This window comes from Nilaparvata lugens, chromosome 3 (genome assembly GCF_014356525.2).
Source record: "Nilaparvata lugens isolate BPH chromosome 3, ASM1435652v1, whole genome shotgun sequence".
Classification (NCBI taxonomy): Eukaryota; Metazoa; Arthropoda; class Insecta; order Hemiptera; family Delphacidae; genus Nilaparvata; species Nilaparvata lugens.
The window spans coordinates 79,371,852-79,398,448 of record NC_052506.1 but is presented as its reverse complement, the minus strand read 5'-3'; the positions used below and the strand labels follow the sequence as shown (position 1 = coordinate 79,398,448).

At 33.9% G+C, this 26,597-nt stretch overlaps 1 protein-coding gene across 5 annotated transcripts in view; it reads right to left on the bottom strand.

Annotated features, from left to right (window-relative positions):
- Nucleotides 1-785: 785 nt before the first annotated feature.
- Nucleotides 786-26,597, bottom strand: part of LOC111046758 (aromatic-L-amino-acid decarboxylase) — a 166,583-nt gene continuing 140,771 nt past the window's right edge. For all 5 annotated transcript variants that reach the window (XM_039424736.1, XM_039424735.1, XM_039424737.1 and 2 more), the window contains 5 exons: nucleotides 25,671-25,782; nucleotides 17,593-17,710; nucleotides 10,296-10,386; nucleotides 6,688-6,888; nucleotides 786-1,967 (listed from right to left, as the gene is read on the bottom strand). In XM_039424736.1, coding sequence (XP_039280670.1) covers nucleotides 1,227-1,967; nucleotides 6,688-6,888; nucleotides 10,296-10,386; nucleotides 17,593-17,710; nucleotides 25,671-25,782 — 1,263 coding nt within the window. In that variant the 3' untranslated portion in view covers nucleotides 786-1,226. The remainder of the gene's footprint in view (nucleotides 1,968-6,687; nucleotides 6,889-10,295; nucleotides 10,387-17,592; nucleotides 17,711-25,670; nucleotides 25,783-26,597) is intronic.

Below are 26,597 nucleotides of genomic sequence, written 5' to 3'. Positions count from 1 at the left end.
CAACCCTACCCTCATCTCTCCGTCTCTCTAATACACGCATTATGTTCAACACTCTCTGCTAAGGGAGTGTCTTGATTAGACTTAGATTTCGTTTACACTAGGTCCTGGTCTATACCAGGTCTTTGCTAAACTCTACCTGAGAGTGTAAGGCTGTTTGGTACACCTTTTTATTTTTTATTTAAATTGGATAATATTTTTCAATATAATTGTGAAGATCATCATAAGAGTGAGAAAAAGTGGCAAGTGAAATTTTTAAGGGCCTGTTTCCGAGCTCAGGATTTAGCTAAGTCCTAGACTTTAAACAGCTGGAGTCAGAAAATTGGTTTTCCAAAACGGGGCGTAGTCGCAGTCATTGTCATAGTCACGTTTGAATTAAATTTCAAAAAACTAGAAAATTGAACACAAAATAAAAAAAGAGAAAATAGTGTAAAGTTTCAGCTTTTTTTAATTACTTAGGAATGTCTAATTTCGTCAAGGAAAAACGTTTCCAATTATAGAAATAAGAAAATAAAAACTACGACTACTGTTATAAAAGCGACTACGCCCCGTTTTGGAAAGCCAATTTTCTGACTCCAGCTGTTTAAAGTCTAGGACTTAGCTAAATCCCGAGCTCGGAAACCGGCCCTGTGGTCCAATAAGCGAGTTATGGGCTGTTGAAGTGCTAAACTCAGTTTTCTTTTCAGATCATAAACGGTTACGAATTTTCCATTGGAGTTTTTGTTAATACATTCAGTATATCATTGGCTTTGTTCTAATATGCGGTTTTTCGCGATTAATGCCAAAATAAACAAGTTATCGAATTTACAAAAAATGTTACTTTTTATTTATGAACGATAAGGGGAATAAAATTAATGATTTAGTTTGGGAAAATACATTTTTTGAATTTTTAAGAGAAGTTCTGATAATATAGTCGAAATCGTTTATGAACTGGAAAGAAAACGGAATCTGGAAAGTTAGCACTTCAACAACCCATAACTCGCTTATTAGACCACTTAAAAATTTCAGTTGCCTCTTTTTCTCACTCTTATAATGATCTTAACAATTATATTGCAAAATATTATCCCAATTTAAATAATAAAAAGGTGTAGGTACGGAACAGCCTTGATTAGTTGAGTCCTGGTTTACACCAGATCTCTGCTAAACTCTACCTCACTTTGTTTTGACCCTTACTTTCGTACCAGTGTTCATAATAATATTATTTTAAAAACTTTCCACACCCTTAATCATCATTTGCCGATGCACACATTCTTAGGGGCTTTCTCTTTTTTAACCAGTGTTACAACAGTGTTGGCGAAACACTTCTCCTTCTTTTCGATAATCTCACTGAAAGGACCGTTTTCGATATTCTCACTGATGGATCCGTTTTCGATACTTTTAACATCGATATTCTCACCGATGGACCCGTTTTCGATATTTTTAACATCGATATTCTCGCCGATGGATCCGTTTTCGATATTTTTAGCATCGATATTTTCACCGATGGACCCGTTTTCGATACTTTTATCATCGATATTCTCGCCGATGGATCCGTTTTCGATATTTTTAGCATCGATATTCTCACCGATGGACCCGTTTTCGATATTTTTAACATCGATGTTCTCGCCGATGGATCCGTTTTCGATACTTTTAACATCGATATTCTCACCGATGGACCCGTTTTCGATACTTTTAACATCGATATTCTCACCGATGGACCCGTTTTCGATACTTTTAACATCGATATTCTCGCCGATGGATCCGTTTTCTATATTTTTAGCATCGTTTTCAATGGTGTTGTTATTGGAGAGGATGTTGGTGGCTATATTCTGTATGGCGACCCAGTCGTGATGGATGTCCTGTTCGGTGGTCATCTCACTGCACACCACGAACCGAATGGTGAACTGGTCGTTCACAATGGCGGGCACCATGTAGAGCTGCCTACTCAGCAGGATTCTGTCCAACAGCAGTCTGCTCAAGCTGTTGTCTCCCTGAAAAAGATTAGATTTGAACTTGAATGGTGGTTTTTGAAGGTTGATGTTAGTCTTATAGCATGTATATTCTTCTTCTTCCAATTTCTTGATTATAATCCAATATGGATATGAATAATCCAATTTTCCAATATGGAATTGAGATATGAGGGCTGCTTATGATATCCATATGAACAAATTATTCACATTACAGAAACACCTCATCAGAGCTTCATTATGCAGGCCAAGATTGTACCCTAGTAGACTTATTTTTCAAGAATTCCAGGTGCTTACAGTGAGGCAAACATATGTTAAAATAATCACATTATTCATTAATAAGAATAGTGACACATTCAACTTAAGAAATAATCCATATAATTTGCGTCCCTCCAATCCATTAAAATTTGATATTGACTTTACCAGCTTAAGTGTATGTAGACGTCAGTTTGTTTATAAATAAAAATCCATTATGAATCTTATACTGGATTGGATTGGGATGAATGTTTATTTTAAATTATCTATATCCATTATGTAGTGTTTCATTCTTGTGTTATAAATTTAAAAAAATATTTGTCATGGCTTCCTTGAATTGGTCTTTTTGAGTTTGTCATTTGCTTGTGATTTTTTTACTTTGTCTTATCGTTTGTAAGTATTGAGATGTGACCTGGTTTCCATAGTTTTATTTATTCTAGTGGTTTGAATAAGCTCTTTTTCTTTTTTTTGACATTTTTGCTGTACCTAGTTGTTCGAACTCACTGCCGGCGTACAAGTTTTCTTTGCCGGTAGTGCCATTTTGTAAGTTGGAATATTTATTTTATCAATCTGTATTATTTTATGGCAAATAAATAAATTTGAATAATCCTATACTATTAGACGAGCAATTTCTGTTTATATGTTTATATATCTGTATGTGACCGGATCTCGGAAATTGCTCTAACGATTTTCACGAAATTAGGGACAAAGTAGGTTTATGATATCGAAATTTGATCAAACTAGGTCTCAACCCTGGGATAACTTGCTAAAGGACATGAAAAGGATAATAATTATCCATCCTTGGAAAAACATTCATAATTTCGTCGTCTGTCGATAACAGAAGATGCGTGTATGTGAGAGAGACAGTGTAATCAATCAGATTATCTCACGAGAAATATTATCTAGAAATTCTAATCGACTTGAACAAAATTATCTGATTTGTTGACATGACATGATATATCATTCTAAATTAGAGTATATCATAGTTTTCAAAGTTAATCATTATTTTACAGTTTCAATTGATTAAAGTGCGAGATAAATTACTTTTAACATGAAGAGGATAAACCCATTTCTCCCTCCACAGTTTGTAGCATAGACACAGACGGACATCCTGCACACAATTGGATGCGCCGTGTCATTTTGCTTCATGTTCTTGTGATGAAAACATCTCTGTAACATACACAAACCAATATACCTGCTGACCAGTACACTACTTGGAACATTGCCAGCAATAGATGGAGGGGAGTGTTGCCGCGTGGCGTTACAAAGCTCTCTCACTCAAACACAAAAGAAGGAGAATGCTGCTAGGTAGTGGGAGTGATTAGTGGAGGATAGAGCATCGGACCTCTCCGTCTTCCAGAAAGAGCCGTGTTAAAAGTAATTTATCTCGCACTTTAGTGAGTGTTATTTTGTTATTCAATTTGGTTTGTAAACAATCTGAATTAGAACTTTTCTGTTTTCGAATGTTTGGACCTGAATTCAAGTGTATGGAACATAACCTACTTTTTGGACTATTCTATAGTGTATCAATCAAAATTCGGGGAGAAACAGTTTTGGGCTGTGCCTGACAGTCCTTTACCAATCATTTTAAAGAATTATGTTCTGTTTATCAATAGTTAATGAATAAATAATGAGCTAAGCTCGGTGCCCCGGTATTAGTTATTGTAATTTCCATTCAAATTCATTTATTTGCCATAAAATAATACAGATTGATAAAATAAATATTTTAACTTATAAAATGGCACTACCGGCAAAGAAAACTTGTGCGCCGGCAGTGAGTTTGAACAACTAGGTACAGCAAACATGTCTATAGAAAAAAAGAGCTAATTCAAACCACTAGAATAAATAACACTATGGAAACCAGGTCACATCTCAATACTTACAAACGATAAGACAAAGTAACAAAATCATAAGCAAATGACAAGCTCAAAAAGACGAATTCAAGGAAGCCATGACAAATATTTTTTTTTCATTTATAACAAGAATGAAACACTACATAATGGATATAGATAATTTAAAATAAGCATTTATCCTAATCCAATCCAGTATAAGATTCATTATGGATTTTTTAATGTTATTAATAATGAATTCAGTTGGGACTTTATTTATAAACAAGTAACACTGATATTCAAACTGACGATGATATTCAAACTGACCATTATGCTGATAGAACTATGATCTAGAAAGAGTAACTTTCCGAAACAGTTGCTATGGTCAAAATTGGCAACTAAATTAATTATTAACAGTCTAATTTTGTCAGGTTGACAGTAAGTTGAGGATGTATCTGACAAAGATTTGAGTTCGTCACTTTATTAGTTAGAACTAAAAGTGTAAGAACTTATTTAAAATACATTTATTGAGAAAAAATCGGGCACTGCTGCTTCAATCAGAGCTATACCCGGGATAATTTATAAAATATTAATCTTTCATAGAACAAAAAATTGTATGACGGGAGTTGCTTTTATCAATAAAAAATTATAATAAAGATTTTGATTAAGTTTGGATCATAAAAACCTTCAAAAATAATCAACCTTTCAATTCCCGTAGCAAAACTCGGGTGACCTGCTAGTTAATTAGCATCTTGACGTTATTTATAAGTCTACAGATGGAAATTACTGAGAAATTGCATTCATTCAAATGCTAATGAATTAATAATTATTATAAAACGAGAATCCAAATTAAATGCTGTAAATCACCCCGACTTCTCCTACTGCAAATATTGACAACAGGGTAAACAGCTATAGTGAGGTCCACGTTATAATGGCACTGTTTGATTAGCAATGGTACTGCTATCCTTGTCTATCACTCAACAAAGCAGATAGCGCTATCTCTTTCTCGCTTTGCTATGTTGCCAGATCGTCTTTTAAAAATGTAGAATTAATAAATAATTAGCAAAATATCACATCTTAATTATGAAATTATTGAAAAATATAATTTCTTGCTTACTAGAATATAATTGATTCTTTTAAACGAGAATGAACATTTAATATTACATCAATATTATAGATATACTGTATCAGCTACCGTCTATAGAAGGCATTGACAAGACAAAGAATCGGGAACGTTGTTCTCCTATCTTTCTCCACTGCCATTATAACGTGGACCTCACTATAGATGGAAATTCGATGAGCGCTATAATAATAATTTTTGAATAGTAGCACTCATCGAATTTCCATCTATGATGAGGATCTCTCATTGCATGCAATAAATACAAGTGAGTATATAAATACATACAGTAAGGCTCAACTCACACTTACGCGACTCAGGTCGAGAGGAGACTCGACTCTAGTCGAGAGCATGTGTTTTCAAATGGTGACACTCAGACCAGTCGATTCTAGTCTCCGCGACTGTCACCATTTGAAAACACATGCTCTCGACTAGAGTCGAGTCTCTTCTCAACCTGAGCCGCGTAAGTGTGAGTGGAGCCTAAATCGATTATACGATCTATGGGCCCGTTCTGGGAACATAAAATGTGGTAAATTTTCCGATTCACAATTTACCCAGTAAAAAGTTCAGCGTCCCATGGGAATAATAATTTTGAGAGATTCTGTACCAGAAACTAGTTCCAGTACCAAATTCCTGCCCCACAGTTGAAGCCTGGTAAATTGTGATAGTTCAAATTTGAAAAGCTCTCATTGGTCGATTGAATTATTGTAGTCTGCTTGCTCCTGTGCGCATGCGCTGATAGTTTGTTAATTTGCTTACCATAGAATACATATTGCCGGTTGCACAACAGCCGGTTAAATTTTAACCGTCATTAATTCCACGAGAACCAATCAGAGAAGCCGTCTTTTCAAAAACGCCGTCTCTGATTGGTTCTCATGAAATTAATCGCGGTTAAAATTTAACCGGCTGTTGTGCAACCGGGCCATAGCCAACAAAATTATGTTTGATAACCATTCGTTGAATGAATTTTTCTCTATAGAAAATTTGAGAGTAATGGAGTGAAAGAAATGCACACTTTTCTAGACGGAAAGTTTGTAAAACAGCTTTTGTTCATTCACAATGAAATACTTTCGTTATGAAATGAAATACTGTACGTTCATTTACAATGAATGATACTTCAAATAGAAGAACATTCAAAAGTCTACTGAGGAATTAGCTACAAGAGAGATGTTTCTACAGTTTACTGGAGTTTTTCTCATATACAGTGTGAGAAATGAACCTAGTGAAATATTATAATAGTTAAGATGATGTCATCTTTATTTTTTGGACTTCAAATATTCACGACCTGACAAATTGTATGATTTTATTGTAACTGACAAATGCAAAATGTAAATGCATGAATACATATTATTATTACGCAGCTAGTAAACGACACATTTTAGTGTAAATCAACTTCATAAGTGCGCGCCAAAAGCTTGAACCAACGATTTTGAAATGGCGTTACATGGGAACATTCTGCACCAGTCACATGATTAAACAATTTACCCCTGGAACTAGAACAATTTACCACTTTTTCGTGTTCCCAGACCGTGCCATGAGTTACCTTGAGCCGGAATCCAACGAGTCCCATGACAGCCGGCACTACAATTTCGAACCTGTCATCTTTTGTGACGACTTGCTCGAACAGTTTAGCCAAATTGATATGTTTGCGAATGTGTGCCTGTAGACCGACCACTCCGTACAGGCGCAGAGTAAACCAAAGTTTCAGCGCTCGAAACCGTCTGCCCAGTGGGATCTGCCAGTGCTGTCATTGAATAATCCAAATTTACAATCAATATAAATGCATATTAAATAAATCAAATCAAATAGAATTTATTCATAAAAAACATTTACATTACAAATTAGAATACTATAACAATAAAAACAATGAAGTTTTATGCATTGAATAATTTATTAATAGGCAAATATAATTCAATGGATAGATATACAACCCACTATAAATGATACGTGTTGGGGTATAAGTTATTAGTTGCTTGTTGCTTGTTATAATCACTATTTACAAACTTCATTCACTGATATGGGATTAAAGTTTTTTATAATGAAATTAGTAAAAATTTATAATACAAACAAAATTATGAAATTAGTAGATAAATATTGATGTTCTATTTAGGATAATAAGAAGAAAGTTAATTTTTAGAAAAATGAAATACTAGTAAAGGAAAAGAATGAAGAATAAATAATCACTTTTGAACAATTAATTACGACATAGCAGTCAGGTATTACCCCATTTGCAATCAGGTAATACCTGTCGTAATTAATTGTTCAAAAGTGATTATTTAACAAGCAGTTCGTAATGGAATCAAACATTGAAGAATAGATATTTTCAATATTTACAGTCTAAATCTTCACAATTTTCTACTCCAATATCAACTAACCAGGAAAATAAACTTTTCTTGAACCTGTGTCTATCGAATTCTTCCCTAATTTAACTTGGTATTGAATTGTAAATTTTTGGTCCCAAATATATCTAGTTTCTTTGCCCAAATGTAGTGTTCATCCTTGGTACTATTAAATTCGTGTTTCTCTCATTCTCTGCCTTGTTTGATGGTTATGATCTGCCAGTCTGATGTGTTCGTTGTTTCTCCTCATTCGCGTGATGATAGCCTGGATGTAGAGTTGACTTACACTCAGTACTTTACTGTCCTTGAAAAGGACAGTGGGGAATTGATTCTCCTTGAAGCCTATTATCTTTAGTATTCGTTTTTGAAGTTTATAGTGAGGTTCAACATGTATAAAATAAAGAAGTGTTTATTTCCCAGAAAAACTAAAACTGCTATTAAGGACAATATTAGATAGTTTACAATTTCATACAATATGCATATTTATATCTAATAATTTTTTTCAATGATTATAGTCCAAGAGGATAAAGTCCAAGAGGTATTATTTTTTAACATGAAGAGGTGAAACCACAGTTTGTAGCGTGGACAGAGTATTGGAGTGGAGTAAGGTTGCTGCACACAATTTGATGCTAACACAAAAGTAAGGAGAATGCTGTTAGTGGCAGTGATTAGTGAAGGAGAGATCATCGGGCCTCTCTGTCTTCTTCTATAGTGAGGTCCACGTTATAATAGCAGTGGAGACAGATAGGAGAACAACGTTGCCGATCCTCTGTCTTGTCAATGTCTTCTACCGACGGTGGCTGATACAGGTTTATTGATGTAATATCAACTGTTCAATCTCGTTCAAAATAATAAATTATATTTTATTAAGCAAGAAATTATATTTGTCAATAATTTCATAATCAAGATGAAATATTTTGTTAATTAATTATTGTTCTACATTGTTAAAAGACGATCTGGCAACAAAGTAAAGCGAGAAAGAGATAGTGCTATCCGCGTTGTTGAATGGTAGAAAAGGATTGCAATACCATTGCTAATCAAACACTGCCATTATAACGTGGACCTCACTATAGGTGATGCAGCCTGAGAAACCATGCCTCAAGTCGAAATTTCAGTTTTTTGTTTTCTATTTTATCTTGATAGAGCACAAAATTCTGAATAATTCAACACTAGATTCATCCATCCTTCTAACGTTAAAAAAAAATTTATATGAATTTTTGAAAATCCATTACTCAAATTTGCAATATGCGGGAAATTGGCCGTAAACTTTCTAGTATTGAAAAATTCATAACTTTCACATAGAGAATTAAGTCTATAAAATTGGTAATCAAAATGTTCAGTAAGTCATGTAGAATAAGATTATAGTAACTAAAAATTTTATTGATGAAAATTCTGCATGCTTTGTGTGTAAAAGTGAAATTGAAAATAAAAAGTGAGCTTAATTTGATGGAAGAGTTTACTTTTTGTACTCATAAATAGAAATCAGTGTTCTAATTAATAAAAATGTTTCTAATAATACTAAAGGTATTATTACAACACAATGAAAATGAAGCTTACCTAACCTAAATCAATCAAGTACCGTATAATAATATAAGAATAATTTCAGTCATAAAAGAGCAAAAGTCATCTAACTTAGGTACTTGGATACTTTTCTAACCTATACACTTGATCAGCAAGCACAAACAAAAACATTCCTTAGGTTGCTATGGGGATTTAACATTACCGACTTAAGGCATGATTTCACCAGAGTGTCATATGATTTTAAACGTGGTTTTTAGTATTAAAGAGAATGTTGGTAACACTGTGACTGCCACTAGCATGTAGTTGATAAACTAATTCAACAGATGGCATGACAATCTCAAAATCATGATTTCCAACCTATAAAGCTATTTTGAGGTCTACTGACATTTTTGCTCTTAAGGCATGATTTCTCAGGCCGCATCATTAGAAAGAAACATGTGAAAAGTATTATCTCTCAGACTTGTGTGCTTGTGTAGCAACCTAGAGATCCCGGGTTCAAACCCGCCCATTACCAAAAGTTTTTGGCCATGTCACTCCTCACTGTCGGTCCATGCAGTAGTAAGGCTCATTGACGTCTAAAATGATAATACAGGGTGGCTTATAAGTCAGTTGACTCGCTGTTCTGTTGTTAACTAATCAAATAACAATGAACACACTATTACGAACAACCATCAAACATAACCTCAAACTAAACTGTGGTAAACAGCTGTGGTTTGGTTTGTAACAACAGCTGACCTTGAAAATTGCTAGCGTCAACTGACTTATGTGCCACTCTGTATATTCAGGCGAGGTGGGACCTTCCCGTAAGGCACTCCCCACCAACAAAAGCCATACAAATTTACTTTTATTGTAGTCTATATAGCCTGGTATTCACTAGTAGAGTTTGTGGTCGAGAGAGAGCCGTGAAAAAAGTAATATCTCTAGGATTTTATTTCTATTTCGGCTTAGTTATCTTTTCGTGGGAACGAAATGTTAATTATTAAAAATAGAAAGTTGACTAATTAAAGAAAAAAATCTATCTTTTGAAGTTAAGACGACACTTTGTATTAGTGTTCTAAACAAAATGTATCAACATCTACAGAGTTATTGAAATAGAGTAGGATGGATCTTAACTTCAAAAGAGTTATTATCAGTGTTTCATCATGGCAAACAACACAATATGATACAGTATCATCTCAACTTGATACACAACACCATAATTTGATAAACAAAACTTCCAAACTTTGATTGAATTCTACAAGCCATGGGATACCTTCTTATTATGCTATATTTTTTCAATGATAATACTCACCCTAAAATCGGGGATGTGACTTGTAACATTACTTTCCAAGTACAGCCTGTCCACGTTGAATGCATTGTTCAAATCGTTGGTGTTCTTCAACCTGTTCATAAAAAAAACAAATTTCAGTTAAAAATGTTAATTAAATTTTAAATTCAAGTTAATGGAGGTGATATGCATTCTGTGTTGATAAATATGTCCGCCAATTAAATAATTAATTTATTTTAATGAATAAACTAGTAGTTCTGTGAACAGTGGACCTCGCGCTCAGTAAGTTACATTGACCTGTTGTTATGTTTTCTCGAAAATTAATAAATAATTTATCAATTTAAAATGTTTAGAAAAAATCCTAAAAAACATAGAGCTTTCTGTCCTATCGTACCGTGACGTGTCGTCCCGGAATGTGAGTGTGAGCGCTGTTATCAGGTCTGGCTGCAACTGTCTACAAAGTTAATGGAAAGATACATTTTGAAGATGTTCGATGTTTTTGAACGGATAGTATTATAGTCAACTATCTACTAACGTTGATGGAAAGATACATTTTCAAGATGTTCGATGTTTTTGAACGGGTAGTATTATAGTCCACTGGACAGCTGATTTATGATGAATAATTCTATAGTCTGATTTTTACTCTAATATTGGCGTATGAAGGAGGCTCCTTTTTACTTTCCTTGCCCTATTACCATAGGTAAGGAAAGTATTGCTTTCCGAAAAAAATTAAGGTACCCCAATTTCTAAATTTCTATACGTTTCAAGGTCCCCTGAGTTCAAAAAAGTGAGTTTTGGGTATTGGTCTGTATGTGTGTGTGTGTCTGTGTACACGATATCTCATCTCCCAATAAACGGAATGACTTGAAATTTGGAACTCAAGGTCTTTACAATATAAGGTTCCGGCACGAACAATTTCGATCAAATGCAATTCAAGATGGCGGCTAAAATGGCAAAAATGTTGTCAAAAACGGGGTTTTTCGCGATTTTTTCGAAAACAGCTCCAACGATTTTGATCAAATTTATACCTGGAATAGTCATTGATAAGCTCTATCAACTGCCACAAGTCCCATATCTGTAAAAGCTTCAGGAGCTCCGCCCCATCTATGCAATGTTAGATTTTAGATTCCCAATTATCAGGCTTCAGATATAATTCAAACAAAAAATTCTAAGTGGAAAAGATTGAGCATGAACAACTCTACAATAATTAATGTTCAGTAACATTTTCACCTAAAATTGAAAATAAGCTCGAAATTCGAGAAAATGTGATTATTAAATTGCAAACTGTTGATTCTATTAAATCATTCACTATGAAGAGATAGCAGACCTCTTGTGTCTCAAACGTTATTGTCCTGTCACCAGCTGACTCACATCTTTGAATATAGTAGACTTGAGATGCGCGTGAACACTAGCGTCAGGTGATTAATTTACATAACGGCAAGGAAAGTTGTGTGAGTGCGCCATACCAGATTTTTATAAATGAATAGTAAAATAAATACGGCTTTCCCCCATTTCTTGTAATAACACAAATTTACACTATTATTATTTTCACAAGAGATGACTGACCGAGAGAGAAAGACTAAGGATACTCCTTATACTATCTCTCTCCCAAATTTAGATAACATTTAAAAGTCCAAAATAGGTCTATGATTTCAATCTTCTAAAATTCAGTCCATTTTCCATTAGTTCATTCACAACACATAATTTCCTATTAACAACATATAATTTACATTATAATGCCAATCTATATTTTTGAATAAAATCTATCTCGTGTCGAAAACACTCCTGAATAAATCAATCCGTTAAGTTCGCTGTTGATGAATGTAAGGATCAATTTGGAAGAAAATGAATAAATAAATAATTTATCGACTGTATTCTACATAGAGACAAGTTTCGGAGTTTAACTTTGAAATTAACTGAAGTGAGATTAACGTTATTATTAAAGATTTAAACCTGGTTATTTAAACCTTTAGGCTAGGCACCAGTTAGTCAAGACAAGACAAAACATAATCAGACAGGTTCAGTCACAATACTTCACATAGTTGCTTATGAAGACATGTCTAATTGCAATGACTAATCAGTGTGTGTTGCGTCATGAGCAACTATGTGAAGTATTACAAATAGAAAGAAACATAAAAATTTCGGTACCCTTTTTGAATTATTTATTTATTTTCTTTTTCTTTCTATTTTTATTACAAGTAGCCCTATATAGAAAAGAGATAAATGTGAAGTATTGTCTGATCATGTCTTGTCTTGTCTTGTCTGATCATGTCTTGTCTTGACTAACTGGTGTGTGTTTAGCCTTAGTGAGCTTTAAACCATAAAGATTAAATACCTTAAATTTAAAGATTTAAACATTTATTGAGAGTAACTTTAAGCCTTTTATCAACTTTTTATTAAATGAACTTTAATTGAAATTAATTTTAAACTGTGAACATCGGTTGAATGAAAAACGTTGATATTATAAGGAATGTTGAAAGTCCAAAGTTAATCTCACTATTGGACTAAATTACAATGGGGCTCCCGTAATATAATTCCACGCGTCATTATCAATAATTATTATTGAAAAATTATACTTATACTAGTATTATACTAGTTAAATTATAGTTATTATAAAAAAATATGTAAAAAATTAAGCTCAGGAATTTTCGCGCTGAGACTAGCAAAAATTTCCAACTTAGAAACGTTAAAAGCAGTGTACTTTGCAATATGCAGTGTACTTTGATCCATTTCCACATTTCATATGGAATTGAAATATATGGAGGAACAAGCATCTCAAACTTGAATAAAATACTCCTATTACAAAAAGAAGCAATAAGAATAATTCTAAATCTTGATAGAGAGTAATCATGCAAGCCATTTTTCAGTAAGTTGAAGTTCATGACGGTGTACAGCCTGTACATTTATAGGACAATATTAAATATGAAAACTAACAAAATTTCCACGGCAAGTAGATGTACATAATTACAACACAAGAAATAAAAATAATTTTACAATAAAGTAACACAATAAGGAAAAGTATAAAAGTCCAACTTACATGAGAATAAAATTTATTGGTTGTCTCCCAGGTTGCATAAGGCATAAACGTGACAGATCATAATTCAAGGAATTGTTGAGAGCATATTTGATAGATTTAGCATGCTACAGTATAAACGAGTTTACTGTAAAAAATGAATTTTAAACTGACACTTTTTCTCTTTAGCTTCAAGTTAGTTTTTTTTTTACTTTTCGTGTATGTTTTGGAAGAAATAATGATTGATTGATTGATTATTGACCGAGCGAAGTGAGGTCTAAGATTCAAGTCGACGGTTTTGCATGGCTCTTTATCCTATTATATTTAACGAGCAATTTCTGTATTTTTATATCTGGTTATCTATCAGTTTATTTATAATTATTTATATCTGGTTATTTATGTTCAACGGATCTCGAAAACGGCTCTAACGATTTTCACGAAATTTGGAACATAGTAGGTTTATGATATAAGAATTTGATTACACTAGGTCTCATCCTTGGGAAAACTCGCTGAACGACATTAAAAGGATAATTATTCATCCTTGGCTGAAACAGCTGTGGATAGTGAAAAAGTGAGTGAGCGAGTGAGTATGTGAAAAATCAAAATATCGCATCCCCGAAATTCATAAGATGGCATACAGCCAGCTGTGAAATATAAACACGATCATTTTAGAGAATTGTGTTCTGTTTATCTTTTCTTTTCTTTATCCGGCGCTACAACCCTAGATGAGCTCTGGCCTCCTTCACAACACACCTCCATTCTTCCCTGTTCATGGCTCTTCCCTTCCATCCTCTTACCCCCATCTTTCTCAGGTCTGTTTATCAATAAATGAAAATAAAAAGCGAAGCTCGGTGCCCCGATATTGTATTTATGTTCCGCATACACGGCGAAACGCGACAATAGATTATCATCAAATTTGAGGTCCACGTTATAAAGGCAGTGTTTGATTAGCAATTGTATTGCTATCCTTGTATTGCTATATCATTCAAGGAAGCAGTCAAGAAATCGTTTTCTCGCTTTGCTCTGTTGCCAGATCGTTTTTTAGCAATGTAGAAATATAATGAACAACATATTCCATCTTTGTTATGAAAATGCATTATAAACTTATTGAGAAATATAATTTCTTGCTTATTTTGAACGAGAATGAACAGTTAATATTACATATAAACCATTCTCAGTTACTCTTCATGGAATTGACAAGACAGAGGATCGGCAACGTTGTTCTCCTATCTTTCTCCACGGCCATTATAACGTAGACCTCACTATAGTACTATATTCCTTTTTGAATTGCGCGTCGCCGTATATAAGAGGTTTTTTGAAATTTATCATTTTTATAATTATAATACAAAAGGAAAAGGACTTTCCTCCATAGTCAAATATTACTGTGAAAATCAGACTATAGAATTATATTTCTGACTAGCAGGTAACCCGTGCTCCGCAGGGGTTTGTTTTAAAACCTGACAAACTGAAATCTTGAAGAATTTAAAATAGGCCAATAACCATCCTCGGTTAATTAAGAATGTATATGCTAAATTTCAAGTTAATCAGTGCAGTAGTTCAGACGTGGTGATGCGTCAAACATAATTTTTTTATCCCGTACGTGGATGAGCCAGTTCTTTTCTACACCTTTTCCAATTTTATTTGAGAAAGTATCAAGTTAATTTGAGAATAGTCACTTGTAATTGAGAGAATGTCAGATGTAGATGAGAATAGTCAATTGTATTTGGGAAGTCATCACATGTAATTGAGAATAGTGAATTGTATTTGATAAATATGAGACTCAAGTTTCCTATGATGAAGTTATCTTTGAATGCTGAATCTTTGTTACTTGTGTATTATGGACTTTTCCAATCCCTCATCTCCTATGGAATTCGTCTATGGGGCAACTCTTGTCATGCAACAAAGGTTTTTATTTGGCAAAAAAAGGCAGTGAGAGTATTGAATAACTTGAAGAACAGAGAGTCTTGTAAAGAGTGTTTTCGAAGTCTGAAAATTCTAACGTTCCCTTCTCTCTTTATTCTTCATACCTTGCTATATGTTAAAATGAATATAGAATCTTTTCCGCGTCTGGGAGCCAATCATTCTTACTCCACCCGACGTGGCAATGATCTATCACTGCCTCAAATAAGACTCTCCAAGACAAGAAATAGCCATATTTTTCAACAAGCCAAAATTTATAACAATCATTCTTTAGAAATTAGAGAGCTGCCAATCTATGAATTCAAACAAATTTTAAAAAATATATTGACAGAGAGTGCATACTATTCGGTAGATGAGTATTTTCAGTCTACAATATTATGAATGCTCATGATGCAACATTTACCTTTTATTTTTTGGTAAAACTGAATAACTTATTAATATGAATTGTAGTTTGTTCCTAAGACTAAGACAAAATAATAAGACAAATTGTTATTGTAATATCTTCATATATTATACGATTTCTTTTATCATATGCTTAATTTGTATCATAATTTATCTTTTATTTCACAAGTGTTATATTATTGTTATTATTTTTTGACGTGCTCATACAATGTAAAGTTGTTCTGGCAATAAAAAAAATATTATTAATTTATTATTTATTTATTTATTATTAAATCGTCAAATGTAAATGAGAAGATATCAATTGAAAATGAGAAAATTTTCCAATTGACATGTCGTGGCTCTTCTGTAGCCTACAGTACAGGTTTGATTTGAGCAAGAAAGGATACTGTACTATGTACACAGTATTCCAATACCGTATTACTACCATAGCCTTTGCATGGGGGTAAATTAATATTTTCAATGGTGAAAGTATTTCATGTGGCAAAGTATGATTAATGAGTATTATTTCTATGTGTGTATTGGCAACGCGACTTTTGTCTCCAAACATTTTGTGAAATGCCGGTATTGCATTTGATGAAGATCAAATTCTCTATGTTCACGGCGCAATTGAACTTTATCATAAATCAATTGAATCTCTTGATCAAACAATTCGGCAATTCACCAATGGATTTTGGGGCTTGAAAAAAAATTTTCAACAACTAAACGTTTTATTGGAATATTAAATATATTATCATATTATTTTATATGAGTGCAGTTATGAAAAATATAAGTACTGGAACTGATATGAGTACATGTTTTTACTTTCCTTGCCCTATTACCATAGGTAAGGAAAGTATTGCTTTCCGAAAAAAATTAAGGTACCTCAATTTGTAAATTTCTATACGTTTCAAGGTCCCCTGAGTCCAAAAAAGTGGTTTTTGGGTATTGGTCTGTGTGTGTGTGTGTGTGTGTGTGTGTGTGTGTGTGTGGTGTGTGTGTGTGTGTGTGTGTGTGTGTGTGTGTGTGTGTGTGTGTGTGTGTGTGTGTGTGTGTATGAGTGTATGTGCGTCTGTGTACACGATATCTCATCTCCCAATTAACGGAATGACTTGAAATTTGGAACTTAAGGTCCTTACACCATAAGTATACGACACAAACAATTTCGATCCAATGCGATTTAAGATGGCGGCTAAAATGGCGAAAATGTTGTCAAAAACCGGGTTTTTCGCGGTTTTCTCGAAAACGGCTCCAACGATTTTGATCAAATTCATACCTAGAAAAGTCATTGATAAGCTCTATCAACTGCCACAAATCCTATATCTGTAAAAATTTCAGGAGCTCCGCCCCATCTATGCAAAGTTTGATTTTAGATTCCCAATTATCAGGCTTCAGATACAATTTAAACAAAAAATTTCGAGTGGAAAAGATTGAGCATGAGAATCTCTACAATTAATGTTCAATAGCATTTTCACCTAAAATTGAAAATAAGCTCGAAATTTGAGAAAATGTGATTATTTCAATTGCTAACTGTTGACTCTATTTAATCATTCACTATGAAGAGATAGCAAACCTCGTGTGTTTCCAGTGTGTTTCCTGTCACCAGCTGGCTCAGATCTTTGAATAGTAGTAGACTTGAGATGCGCGGGAACACTAGCGTCTGGTGATCAATTTTCATAACGGCAAGGAAAGTTGTGTGAGTGCGCCACACCAGATTTTTTAAAACCATTTCCCAATTACAACTGACAACTTCTCGATTTCAAATAGTATGTTCTCAAATTAAAATGATACTTTCTCAAATAAAATTCACTATTCTCAATTACAAGTGATGACTTCTCAAATACAATTGACTATTATCATTTACATCTGATGTTTTCTCAAATACAAATTACTATTCTCAATTTCAATTGATACTTTCTCAAATACAGTTAGAAAAGGTGTAGATAAGTTGAGAATTGAATCAGTTTTCTGACAGTACAAAGTGAAACTGAGCATAGGCTGGCTACTGACCACATCGCTGAACAGTCGAAGTTGACAAGCATCCATTTGTGGCAGTTGATATCGAACGAGTCAGCATACTCGACTCCGGCCATCAGCTGTTGATATTCTGGACAAATGAACGCTGCTCCTACAACACAAGAATGCGCCAACAATATGAATTCAATAGACTAATAGTTGAACATGAGCAATAGACTTGCAAAGAGAATGTAAATTCTGTAATCTGTATCTGAAAGCCCTGTATTTTTATCGAAATTAGTGAGAGAAACAGTTTTGGGTTTATCCAGTTGATTCTCCCCCAATCATTTTTTTTGAATTAAATTGAATTTATTGTCAAAAATCACATACAAATACTTGTACAATACAATTACTAAAGTATGCAATATACAATTACCAACAAATAGACATTTATTGTAACTTGCACAACAATAATTATCAATGTAATATTCGGCACTGCCAACATAAGAGTCCTTGTGTGTTGGCCGTGAGTTGAGTTAAACTTATTCTGCTTCAATTCAAGTCAAGTAAGAAGAGATATACAAATTGAATTGAAAAAAGCTAAAGAAAGTATTACACCAATATACAAAAGTCTCAAAGGCTCAGAAAAAATTTAAAAACTTAAGAATATATGACAAACTAGCCGTCAGGCTCGCTTCGCTCGCCATATCCGTCTAACCAAGGGGCTCCGCCCCCTGGAACCCCGACTGGATCGTCCAAGAATGAGATCAGCAGGCGAGCGCATTTTTATCATATATTAGGACAATCCAGTCGGGGGTCCAGACTAAACGTCTGGCTAAACGGATATGGCGAGCGAAGCGAGCCTGACGGCTAGTAATATAATATTCCCAGGATTGAAGTAGCAGTGCCCAATCAATTTTTCCGCGATAAATGCATTTCAATCTTCAACTTGGTGCCAACCTAACAAAGTCAACTCAACTTAATGCCAACCTGACAAAATTATTAATTTAGTTGCCAGTTAACAACTGTTTTGAAGAGGTACTCTATCTAGATTATAGTTCTATAGTAACATATGATATTGAAATTTCAATTTCAGGTGGTTTTTAAGAGATTGGGAGAAGAAGAATATACATGCTAAAAGACGAACTTTAAACCCTTAAAAACCACCCTTAGAGTTAAAATATTGCCAAAAGATTTCTTAGTGCGCCTCTAAAGGGCCAACTGAACATACCTACCAAAATTTGAACGTTTTTGGTCCGGTAGATTTTTAGTTCTGCGAGTGAGTGAGTGAGTGAGTCAGTCAGTCAGTCATTCAGTCAGTGAGTGCCATTTCGCTTTTATATAGATTAGTATTCAATTAACAATTAACCACTGTGACGTCTTGAGGCCATCATGACAATGAATCTTTCACAAAGGGAATACAAAAAAAATCATTAATTTGATATTGTAATTGTGGAATGTAATAAATAATAAATACATTTATAACAGCATTCCATTTTGTCTACTTGATTTGTAATTTTAAGGCAAATAAATTAAAATCCTATCATATTAAGCGAGCAATTTCTGTATATTTATATCTGGATAATTTTATATGTAGTTATTTTATGTTCAACGGATCTCGAAAACGGCTCTAACGATTTTCACGAAATTCGGAACATAGTAGGTTTATGATATAAAACTTCGATTGCTCTAGGTCTCATCCTTGGGAAAAATCGCTGAACGACATTAAAAGAATAATTCATCCTTGGAAAACAGATGATAATTTCGTCGTCTCTCGACAACAGAAGATGCGTGTGCCTGTGTGGGAGAGAGACAAAATTATTTCCAGATCTGTAATCATAATCAATCAGCGAGAAATTTTATCTAGCTAGACAATTTAATCGACTTGATCAACACTAGTAGTTCTGTGAACAGTAGACCTCGCGCTTAGTAAGTTACATTGACCTGTTGTTGTGTTTTCTCAAAAATTAATAAATAATTTATCAATTTAAAATGTCTATAAAAATCCTAAATAAATATAGAGCTCTCTGTCCTATCGTAAAGTGACGTGTCGTCCCGGAATGTGAGTGTGAGCGCTGTTATCAGGTCTGGCTGCAACTGTCTACAACGTTGATGGAAAGATACAATGAATTTTCTAGATGTTCGATGTTTTTGAACGGGTAGTATTATAGTCCACTAGACAGCTGATTTATGATGAATAATTCTATAGTCTGATTTTTACGGTAATATTGGCGTATGAAGGGGGCTCCTTTTTCCTTTTATATTATCCTTGAAATGAAAAATTTTCAAGAACCTTGTATATACGTCGACGCGCAATTTAAAAAGGAACATACCTGTCAAATTTCATGAAAATCTATTACCGCGTTTCGCCGTAAATGCGCAACATAAAAACATTTAAACATTAAGAGAAATGCCAAACCATCGACTTGAATCTTAGACCTTTCTTCGCTCGGTCAATAATCTGATTTGTTGACATGACGTCATGATAATCCTCCTAAACTAGAGTATATCATAATTTTCAAATTTGATCATTATTTGACAATTTTAAGAGTTCAGTGAGTGTTATTTTGTTATTCAATTTTTTTTGTAAATAATCTAAATTATATTTTTTCAAATGTTTGAACAGAAAATTGAACCTGAATTAAAGTGTATGAAACATAACCTACTTTCTGAACTATTTATAGTGTATAAATCAAAATTCGGGGAGGAAACAGTTTTTGGCTGTGCCTGTTAGTCCTTCCCCAATCATTTTAAAGAATTATGTTCGGTTTATCAAAAGTCAATAAATAAATAACGAGCGAAGCTCGGTGCCCCGATATTGAAACTGGAACGAGAACAAAAAATGAACTTATAAACTTATAAAATAGAATTATAGTACTCTTTAAAATTAATAAAATTTATAAAACAAGAATACAAAATTTTAACGTAACTACTAGTTTCAGTTATCACACCATCGTCGGGTTACTATAATTCTATTTTATAAATAGAAGAAATTATCCCTGAATTCATACATTTTAAGAATAATGTAATGTTTGGTTTTGAAGCACCTAAATTTGAAAATCTACTTTGTGAAATTAATTAAGGACTGAACATTTTGTGAAGTGAACAACTACAAGACTTATCCTATTTCGGACTATGTTTTAGGGTAGAACCACACTGGAAGCGGAGCGTGGCGTGGCGTTGAGGAGCGTCGTGAACAATATCATGTTAAGTAATGAGCTAAAACACACTGCAAGCGTCTACTCGCAGAGCCGAGCGTCAAACTTTGGAACAAGCTGGTTTGTTTTTTGGAGCGTCAAAGTGCGAGTTCTCTACTAATTTACATACTAGTGGTCTACTCTTGTACATAATAATGCACTTGTTCTACTACATTTTATACTACCATCTAGTACACTAGTATATTAAATTTAATGTTTGCCCAAATTCCCCTGTAATGTATATTATTTGATTATTCAAAAGAGAACTTTCATATTTCTATGAAATATAGTTGCCTTAGAGCTTGTTCACATGACTTACGCTCGGTTGTCGCGCGGTTGGTAAATCGCTTGATTTGCCAGTCTCGTACACATGACAGCGATTCATGGGCGATTTGCCCTCGGTTAAGTCTGAGATTACAACCGCCGCGATTCGCCGGCGACTACTAAAACCGAGCGATGCATGTGTACGGCACCATGTGTTTCCCTATACCTGGCAACCGCTCGGTTGGTCAACCGCGCTACAACCGAGCGTAAATCGCTGTCATGTGAACAGGCTCTTAGTGCCGGTTGCACAACAGCCGGTTAAATTTTAATCGTGATTAATTCCACAAGAACCAATCAGAGAAGCCGTATTTTCAAAAACGCCTTCTCTGATTGGTTCTCGTGAAATTAATCACGATTAAAATTTAACCGGCTGTTGTGCAACCGGGCCTTAGTGTTATTTATTTACAATAGAAATGACACTTATGTAATAACATTGGTAGATAAAATAATAAGGTAGTCCTTGTGCTATTTTTCTGAGAATGGAATACTCTGAAACTCTGTGAGTGGAACTAAATCATGACATTGGTAATATAGATTTTATAACTTTTTATTGCTTTGAGATAGGACATTGGCACTTGTGGAACTGAAAATAATCGATGTTAGTGATGTATTAGTGTATTAAACTCAATTCTGAAAAAATGAAATTGGTAGTTTTTGCATCAAGCCAGAGTTATAGGTGACAAAGTCCAAGATAAGGTTAGAATTTCACATGTACAATTTTTATAAAATTTTAGTCCAAAATAAACATGAAAACAATAATTTTGAATTTAGATGGCTTGAATTAATAAATTTATTAGAAATATTCCACTCAATTACCATTTGTAACAAATAATATTGAGTTATTTCAAAAAAATTGGAACCATTTAAGAAACACAAACTTCTAAATATTGTAATTAATTTCTAATTACATAGATAGATAGACAATCTAGCAGCCACTGACCTCCTCTCAAAGGGGTATATGGACTTGTCAATCATTTAAATCATTCAACTTGAATTGTGCATTTATAAAACAGATTATGTAACATATAATACTCTTATAGGTCTACGAAAAATCACCATGAACTAAAGCAACTAAAAAACTCCTGAATTGAATAAAAGCACTGTCCTTTCAGTTCTGTCTTCAACTGAACTCTCAGTTTTTCAAGCGTTAGACACGTTACAAGTCTTTCTTCAGCAGATATTGGATTCCTCCAAGTAGTGACTCGTTTTTCCAAATCAGGCTTCACTCTCGTCAAAATATAATCCCAAAAGTCACATGGGGTATTTTTATGCTCAAGAGACTGAAGGAAATAGTGTCTCAAAAAATCCTAATTACTGTTTACTATAGCTATGTACACTCTCATCTTTCCTATGGTACGTTATTATGGGGAAACTACAATGATGCTAATTCTTTGTTTATTTTACAAAAGAGGGCAATAAGAAATCTATGTAAAGTACCACCCCTTACGCATTGCAAACCTCTTTTCATTGAGCTTAGAATTATGTGTTTACCCTGTATTTTTATATTTCAATGTTTATTGTTCGTAAAAACTAATGTTATGTCCCTTTCCAGTCATTCTGAAATTCATTCCCACAATACCAGAAGTAAATTGAACCTGAGAAATGAATACTGTCGGTACAAATCCAGTCATGTGAGTTTTAGGGCGTGTGCAATTCGATTCTTTAACCAATTACCATTAAACATTAGAGACTTGGCTGTGGAAGATTTCAAATTAAGAATTAAAGATTTTCTAATTAGAAACTGTTTTTACAATCTGGATGAATATTTTAGCTTTAATATGAAACATTTTTAAATTGTGATGAAATTGTGATATTATGTACATGTATAACAATGATTGTATTTTTATGACGTGGCCTATACTTGTTTTATACTTGTCGTTGGCAATAAATGGATTTGATTTGATTTTGATTCATAATAATCAAAGGTTGAAGTTGACATTGGCATGTAGGCCAACTTCAAAAATTTGGACTCATACTTTCTTAACACATTAAACAGATGGTGATATTCAACAAATAGTCGACGATTTAAGTTAATTTCATTAACCCACTCTGTCCTAGCAGGCTTAGCTAATATCCAATACTTTAAGTGATTATTCTCACAAAGCAATGTCCGTGCAAACTTGGACAACGCCATTTTCTACACCTTTTCCAACTGTATTTGAGAAAGTATCAATTGTAATTGACAATAGTCATTTGTATTTGAGAAAACGTCAGATGTAAATGAGAATATTCAATTGTATTTGAGAAGTCATCACTTCTAATTGAGAAGATGTCAGGTGTAATTGGGAAATGATTTTAAATTTATCTTAGCTGTGAGTCTCAACTTATAGTTATGTATGATGATCAGCTAGCTACATAAAATATAAATATACTGTGGTGTACAGGATGAGGAGTAGCAATTTTTTATTCTAAATATGTCTACTTCCAGTACTTGAATTTTTCATAACTGTATTCATATAAATAATATGATTATGTATTTAATATTCCAATAAAAAGTTTTTGTAAAAAAAAAAATGTTTTCAAGCCCCAAAATCCATTGAATAATTGCTGATTTGTTTGATCAAGAGATTCAATTGATTGATGATAATGTTCAATTGCGCCGTAAACATAGAGAATTTGATCTTCATCAAGTGCAATATTTCACAAAATGTTTGGAGAAAAGTCGCGTTGCCAACACATAGAAACATAGAAATTATACTCATCCATCATTCGTGAACAGTACAGCGGAAATATTCTCACCATTGAAAATATTTATTTGCCTGTGGTAGTAATTGAAATACTGTGTACATAGTACAGTATCCTTTCCTGCTCAAATCAAACCTGTACTGTAGGCTACAGAAGAGTCACTTCATGTCAATTAGAAAATTTTCTCATTTTCAATTGATATCTTCTCATTTACATTTGACGATTTCTCAAATACAATTCACTATTCTCAATTACATGTGATGACTTCTCAAATACAATTGACTATAATTCTTATCTACATCTGACATACTCTCAATTACATGTGACTATCCCCAAATACAATTCATACTTTCTCAAATTAACTTGATACTTTCTCAAATACAATTGGAAAAGGTGCAGACGCTTGACGCTCAGACGCTTCCTGTGTGTATCATGAACGCTCTGACGACGCCACGCCACGCTCCGCTTCCAGTGTGGTTGTACCCTTACATTATCTAAATTTGGGAGATTTATCTATCTTTATTATCTCTGTTTCATATGAGATCATCAAATGCTCTCTGTGGCAGACGAGGACCTAGAGTCCCAACTCCGCCCTTAACAAAGACAATTATTCAATTCTGTTTAAACTGAGTTGACGGATAAGACCCTTAGGGCCGTTTGCACAGTATAGATTGCTAAACTTGAGTAAGTTGATCGAGTTTAAGTTAATCTGAAAGTTTAAACTTGAATCGTTTTTCTCAGTGCATTTACTAATCCAGTTTAAGTTAAACTAGTTTAGGGTTAAGTTGGTAATAGAATGTCATAGTTTAAAATAGAAGGGTGACTTTTACAGGAAATTTTTTATTTGTTTACAAACCATCAGTAAATTGAGGTTATGTAGCTACTATTTCCTTGTTCAAAATCCACAGAGCTGTAAGCTGTACGGTAATAAAACTGAAAAGCGATCAGGAAATTCTTGAAAAAAAGATGAAATGCTATATTACTATTAAGGTGCGTACAGACTTTCGCCCTGCTCCGCAACCGAACGTAACTCCAGCAGAGCGATTGATGATCGACCGGGGTCCAAGAGTGGTTCGACCGGGGAACGCGAGAAGATCTAACATCTTCCGTAACGTTCATGATGGGTGCGACTGCAGAGCGGGGGCGGAGCGACTGCGGTACGATGGAGGAACGAGGACGGTACGAGGGCGGAGCGTGCTCGGTGCGGGTTGGAAGCGCGTATATGTGTACGCAGCTTTAGATACAAATTTATATTTAGTAGGCATCAAAAAATATATTTCAGAATGTTTTTAAAAAAGCGATTTTGTTACGCTTAAATCTACTACGGTCTTCCTCGTTTATTAGAAATCTCTCGAAAGCAAAATATCTCAGTTATATGTTATTAAAAATATGTTTCCTAATCAAAGACCACTGTTAAGAATTGTCTTATTTTCTATCAAGTGGTTCATTTAATCAAATACTGAATTGATAGTTGCTTTACTCAAGCAAAACCGTTAAGAAAATTCTCTATCATCCCAGAAAAATCATTCGTTTTTGCCCAATTTTTCTTAGTTTTAAAATTTCTTCGCAGTCATCTTTATCAATCGCATTAAAAACTTCTGTCAATTCTATCAATAATGATTCACTATAACCTAGATAATTATTATCGTCTACAGAAGCATTAAAAACAACCGTCGAAAAATAATTTACTATAAGCTGTTTCCCCATCAAATCTTTACAGATGTCAAGTTAATCCAAATTATTTGGTTTAACCCTCCTGCTTTGGAGGTTTAAACTTTCCCAGAGTTTAAACTCAATACAGAGTTTAAACTGATACTGTGCGAACGGAATTTTAGTTTAAACCAAAAAAAAAATCGAGATTTGGTTTAAGCTTTAGCTTAAACTTACAGTGTGCAAACAGCCCTTAGTATTATAATGATAGATTACCAGCATAGGCAGCATCTACATGAAGCCATATGTTGTGCTGTTCACAGATCGGCCCGATTTCTTGCAGATCATCGAATGCGCATGTGCCGGTGGTACCCAGGGTTGCCACTACCTGACAACAGAAACAAAAAAGTTGTTTGTTAGATCCAATCAATTTAAAGGAATATTGTGCGACTCATGCCCGGTTGCAGAGTCGCTACATAGAATCAAACATAGCTATGTGAGACATAGTTTAAAATCACTGAGATAAATGGTTGGTCGTTGCACAGTCGTTTGCGGAAGCCCATTTAGCTATATCTCGAATTAACATCACACATAAGTCACACTGCAGCTCTATTCACTTTTTTGCGTACATGCTTCTATCCAACCAATGTCTTGGCATCGGGCAAAGTTTCAATAGACATCACTGTCAACAGACCTAAAAAACCTCACATAAAATTGATAAACAATATGGCGACTCTTGGCTTTTGGCAAGATTTCTCACCATATTTAGTGATTTGGAGGTAATAAACAACTTGAAAAACATAGGGAGAGAAAAATAATTTACTTATACAGAGTGATTCTTAATTAAAATAAATGGTAAAATAAATAAATAAAATAAATATTCAATTCACTAGCAGGTAACCCGTGCTCCGCAAGGGTAACCCGTGCCCCGCAAGGGTTTGTTTTTAAAGCACGATTATGTGACAAATGTAAATTTCAGACAAAATGAAATTTGACGTACTGAAATCTCAGGGTGATTCTTAATTATCGTAAAATTATGGTACTTGATAGTAGAGGTAAAAATAAGAAAAAAGTTCTTATAAACATATATCCATAAACGCTTCATTAGCGAGCTATACAGGGTGAAAGATTTCGCCCGGAATTCAGTTCCTCTGGTAAAATACACCGATGCTGAATTGTTTGGGGACTAGTTTTTGAAAAACT